Raw genomic sequence first — 5,040 nt, forward strand, 5'->3', positions numbered from 1 at the left:
TCAGGATAAACTCTACAGACCTTTTTAAAAATTGGCATAACGTTAGCTATCCTTCAGTCATTTAGTACAAAAGATGATTTACATGATAACTGGTTATCAAACTGTAGTTTGTAACCAGCTAGACAGGTTGAGATTCCAGCTCACAAGGAGAGAACATTATTTTGTTCCACAAAAACTCATCCAGTATGTAGGTACTTCTATTAAATTTTATTTTTGTTTGCTTGATGAAATATTTCAACAGACACTCCACTCAAATTCCAAGGTCCCTCTGAAATGTCATTTGGCTTTTTGTTTAGCAAAGTTAGCTCTGATGTATTTATTTTTTCCTTCTAGCACAGATGTACCTAAACAGAAACGTTAGATCTGAAGCCAAGCAGTCACTCACGTTTAAAGTAATTTGCTAGTAACAAGCACTTTACCTAGAAATCTTGTTTGTTATTTTTCCTGTACCAGCAGTGGCTTTTGAGGCCCCAGGCAACTGTCTGGAGTCTATAAAAATAGACTAGACCGAACCCACCTGAAGGATCAGACTGAACTAGGTATTACACGCTCTCTGAAGAGGACCCAAGTATAACAAAAAGAAATATTTGGCCAAAGGATATTTATTTGCTCTTCTAGAATGGTAAGATGTGCTGTTTACAGAAGCTAATAGTTCTGTTTCCCGAACTTTGGTACACATGTGTACAGTAGTAGGTCTGATCCTTTCAGCACTAACAGCATTCTTGCCAAGTGTTATTTTGTACCAGAGATTCCTTTGCCTAAATTAATGATGGCAGGAATGGCTCCCAGGCAAAGTAATTACATTTTTCCTACTGCATGATAGCTCTGCTTAGAGCAGGTTTAAAGTGTGCATGGTCCAAGAAGGAAGGCTACTTGTATAGACAACAAATGTGTAAGAAATATCAATGATTTATTTTACTAAGGGTACAAAAGACAACGTTTTGAGAAGGCATTATTTTTAAAAAGTTTAACAAGTAAAACCACTTTTATGATTCCTCTTGCAAAAGTGAGGGTAAGACTTTCACATGAAGCATATGAACCATCGGCAGAACCTTACCTGAATATATTTTTTATAAAAAACAGGATTTATCAGGAAGAAATAAGTACTTTTCCATGCCTAGCTTTTTGTCCCAAAGCTCCAGAGTCCAATAAATACCATAAATAGGAGCAAAGCACAGCCATGGCCAGGGAGTGCGCCAGTGCCAAGTACTCCCCACACGCGGGAGCTCCGAGCCCTCAGGCGTCCGGGTAAGTGCAGTAATACACAGCAGTACTTGCATCCGAAACCACGGCGGAGATGGGCCCGTGGGCGTCTGGCGCTGGCAGACCGGCTTCGTGGCCCTGGAAGTGGAGCCCCAGCTCGGGCTTGCAGGCGAAGGGCAGGTACTGCTCGAACTCCGTGCGATCCACGTCGCCCAGCAGCAGCTCGTCCTGCTGCAGCGGCTCCAGGGGCTCCCGGCAATGCTGCGCCTCGGGCGGCGGCGAGGGCTGGCACAGCTGTTGCTGGAGCTGGAGCTGGAGCTGGGCCTGGGCTGTGCGGGCTGTGCCGGGAGGCGGGCACAGCTGCCCGTAGTAGGCGTGCAGGGGGCCCGGGCAGCCCAGCAGGCTCTGCAGCGAGCTCAGCTGGCCCAGCGGCTCGGCGCGGGCCAGGGGCCTGCGGAGCGCCGCGCTGGCCTGGCCCTCTGCCCCGAGCGCCGCGTACTCGGCCGCGGGGTAGGCGTAGGGCGCCAGCTGCTGCTGCTGCTGCTGCTGACACTCGTCGTGCGGGGGCGGCGTGAAAAAGGCCGGCTCGGTCTCCGCCGGCTCCAGCGGGGAGGGGTCCGGCGTGGGCAGGGGGTAGCCGTCGAAGGCGGCCGCCAGGGGCGGGCAGTCCCGGTAGTGGCCCAGCGCCGGGGGCAGCGCGCTCTGCACGGCGGGGTAGCCCGGCTCCGGGTAGGGCAGGGCCAGGCTCTCGGCGCACATCCTGCTGCCCTCGCTGGCCAGCCCGGCAGCCGGCGCCTCAGCCAGCCCGTGCGCCAGGAAGCCGCTTTCCACGCGCTTGAGTCGCTTCACCTGCTTCCGCCGCCGCGGCCGGTACTTGTAGTTGGGGTGGTCCTGCATGTGCTGCACCCGCAGCCGCTCCGCCTCCTCCACGAACGGCCGCTTCTCCGCCAGAGACAGCGCCTTCCAGGCCTTCCCTGCGGGGAGAAAGGCGTAACCCTGGGCTCCTGCTCCCTCCCTCCCTCCCGCGCCGCGCCCAGCGCCCAGGGCTCGGTCCCCCGTAGCCTCGTGAGCCCCCAGCCAGGCACTTCCACTCTGCCCCTATTGCCCGGGCTCCCCCATCCTCCCTCCGCCCGGCCGCTCCCATCCTCTCCCCACCATCCCGGGCGCCGCACACCCTCGGGTCGGGTCTCCGAACCTCGTACGCCCCCACCAAGCCCCTCCCGCCCGCCCGCAGCCCGCACCTACTGCACAGCGTACAGCTCCCCTCCAACCCCGGTCCGGCCGCACAGGCCGCTCCTCCCTGGAGCTCCCGCCGCGGCCCCGCAGCCGCCTCCTCCCCGGGGCAGGTACCAGCGCCTGCGCTCCCTCGGGGACCTTCCCTGCACCGCGCTGGCAGCAATCCCGGCGCTCTGCGCTGCCCGCGCTGTGCCGCCCGCCCGCGCGCCGGCCAGTGCTCCCGCTCCCGGCCGGCTGCGGCACGGAGGGGAGAAGGGGCCCGGCCCGGCCCCTGGCGGACACTCACCCAGCATCTTGCTGAGCTCCGCGTTGTGCAGGTCCGGGTTCTGCTGCGCCAGCCGCTTGCGCTCGTCCTTGGCCCACACCATGAAGGCGTTCATGGGGCGGCGGATGCGGGACTCGCTTTTGCCCCGGCCGCTCGCCGCCCCCGCGCCGCCCGCCTCGCTCTTGCCCTTGGCGTCTGCCAGCGGGCTCAGGGACTCTGCCCACTGGCACGGCCCCAGCGTCGGCATCATGATGGGGAGCGGGCACCGGGCCTGCTGCGTCTGGTCGTCGCTGCTGGCGTAGCCCGCATCGGGGCTGCTCATCTCGGGCCCGCCGCAGCCACCGGGAGGAGCCGGGCTGAGCCGGACCCGCCTCCGACCCCTCCCCGGCCACCGCCTGGGGACAGGGGCCGTTTGCGCCGCAGCCCCTCGCGCAGGCTCAGCTGGGGCAGCGGCAGGGAAAGCTGCCCCGCGTGTCGGGCTGGGCGCGGGGACTAAGTACCAGCTGCGCCTCTGCTGGGGGGCACCGGCTCACTGCTGCCAGCTGTCAGAGCGCGGCCCTATTTACCCGGAGCCGCGGCCAATGGAGCGGCGGGGGCGGGTCCAGCTCTGGGCTGGCTCTGTCCCAGGGGCCGGTCGCTCCGAGCGGGGAATGGGAGAGGCCCGGCCCGGTCCCGCCCCGTCCAGCTGCTCTTTACCTGCCCAGGTTACAGGAGGGGCAGCGCCGGGCGGGGACGGCCGTTTCCAGGAGTCAAGCTGAAGGGAGTTATTCAGCCTAAAAATCGTATAGAGGAGCAAATGAAAAACCCATACTTAGCTGCAGCGTTAAGTAAGGGACCACTGGGGGTGGCTGTACAATGGGATATGGAACAAGAGATCTTTTAGATGAAAGCTGGTTTTGCATTAGCATTCCTTTTTCGAACGAGGCATGCAAATGAAGGAAATTGAAAATGCAAATTAGGCATATATTTATATATCTGGCACCTCATTTGCAAACTCCTCTTTCAAAAGAAATTCTTTGGAAAGAAAAAAAGCAGTGTAGACGCGGCTCTTTCGAAAATAAACCATATTCCAAAGAACCCTTATTCCTAGAAAAAAATAGAAATAAGTATTCTTTGGAAAACACCACTTATTTTCGAAAGAGCCACGTCTACACTGTTTTTCTTCTTTTGAAAAAAGCTCTTTTGAATGAGGAATATGCAAATGATGTGCCAGATATGGAAATATCTGTCTCATTTGCATTTTTGATTTCCTTCATTTTCATGCCTCTTTTGAAAGAGGAATGCTTGTGCCAATGCAGCTGAAAAGTTTGTGAATTGGCCCCGGAGATCATCTCATAGATGGACCCTCTTCTTTGTCTTAATTTGACAAATCAGTTGCTTCAAGTTTGGTGTACTAGTATTAAAAACTAAGCCACACCCTAACTCTGGCTACAGCTACACTAGAAGCAGCTGTGGACAGACGTTTCTGCCAGAAGAGATTTTCCAGCAAAACTGCTGTCGACACAGTGCAGCTCTACTCTAAAGCAGATTGAAAGAGCCATCTGCTCTGTGGAGAGAGCGGTCAGCAGTCCGGAGGATATTTTACAACAAAACTTCTGTGAACAGATCTCTTCCAGACAGCAAAGTGGATCACAACAGCCATACACTCTGTAGACAGAGAGCAGCCGGAGTGTCTAGCCCCTCTATCAGCAAAACGGCCAACCTGAAGCTCAGCAGACAGTGTCGCCTGGTGTCCTGGAAGCCCTTTCTGTAAACAGAAGGGGTGTGTCTACACGGGCACAAATCTTCGAAAAAGCCATGCTAATGGCCATTTTGAAGATTACTAATGAGGTGCTGAATTGAATATTCAGCATCTCATTAGCATTAAGAGGCTTCCGGCCACGGCGCTTTGAAAGCACAGCTTTCGAAAGTGTGCAGCTCAGCACGGCTACACAGGCGTCCTTTTCGAAAGGACCCTGCACCTTTCAAAATCCCCTTATCCCGCTCACTGATCGGAATAAGGGGATTTCGAAAGGTGTGGGGTCCTTTCGAAAAGGACCCCCGTGTAGCCGTGTTGAGCCACACGCTTTTGAAAGGAGTGCTTTCAAAGCGCCGTGGCCTGAAGCCTCTTAATGCTAATGAGGTGCTGAACTGAATATTCAGCGCCTCATTAGTAATCTTAGAAATATGGCTATTTTGAAGATTTGTGTCCGTGTAGACACAGCCAAGGGCCCCCAGAACATCCAGACCAGCTTTTGTCGACAGATCTCTGTTGACAGATGCATTCTGCCAGCTGGCAAGCAGGGTATGCCTGTCAACAAAAGGGCTGCATTCTGTCGACTTATTGTCGCCATAAC

At 55.8% G+C, this 5,040-nt stretch overlaps 1 protein-coding gene across 1 annotated transcript; it reads right to left on the reverse strand.

Moving 5' to 3' along the window:
• Positions 1-944: 944 nt before the first annotated feature.
• On the reverse strand, positions 945-3,219 carry LOC142008562 (transcription factor Sox-17-alpha-like). Its single transcript, XM_074985791.1, has 2 exons — positions 2,726-3,219; positions 945-2,177 (listed from the first exon to the last, which is right to left on the reverse strand). Exons 1-2 carry the CDS (start codon positions 3,024-3,026, stop codon positions 1,237-1,239), a joined length of 1,242 nt encoding a protein of 413 aa, XP_074841892.1. The 5' UTR covers positions 3,027-3,219; the 3' UTR covers positions 945-1,236.
• Positions 3,220-5,040: the final 1,821 nt, after the last annotated feature.

This window comes from Carettochelys insculpta, chromosome 2 (genome assembly GCF_033958435.1).
Source record: "Carettochelys insculpta isolate YL-2023 chromosome 2, ASM3395843v1, whole genome shotgun sequence".
In the NCBI taxonomy this organism is placed as follows: domain Eukaryota; kingdom Metazoa; phylum Chordata; order Testudines; family Carettochelyidae; genus Carettochelys; species Carettochelys insculpta.

What these genes read in the sequence shown, in the direction of transcription:
- LOC142008562 (XM_074985791.1), bottom strand. Translation starts at nt 3,026, where the DNA reads ATGAGCAGCCCCGATGCGGGCTACGCCAGCAGCGACGACCAGACGCAG. An exon ending in GGAGCTCAGCAAGATGCTGG is followed by an intron (nt 2,178 to 2,725) that starts GTGAGTGTCCGC and finishes TTCTCCCCGCAG; the next exon opens with GGAAGGCCTGGAAGGCGCTG.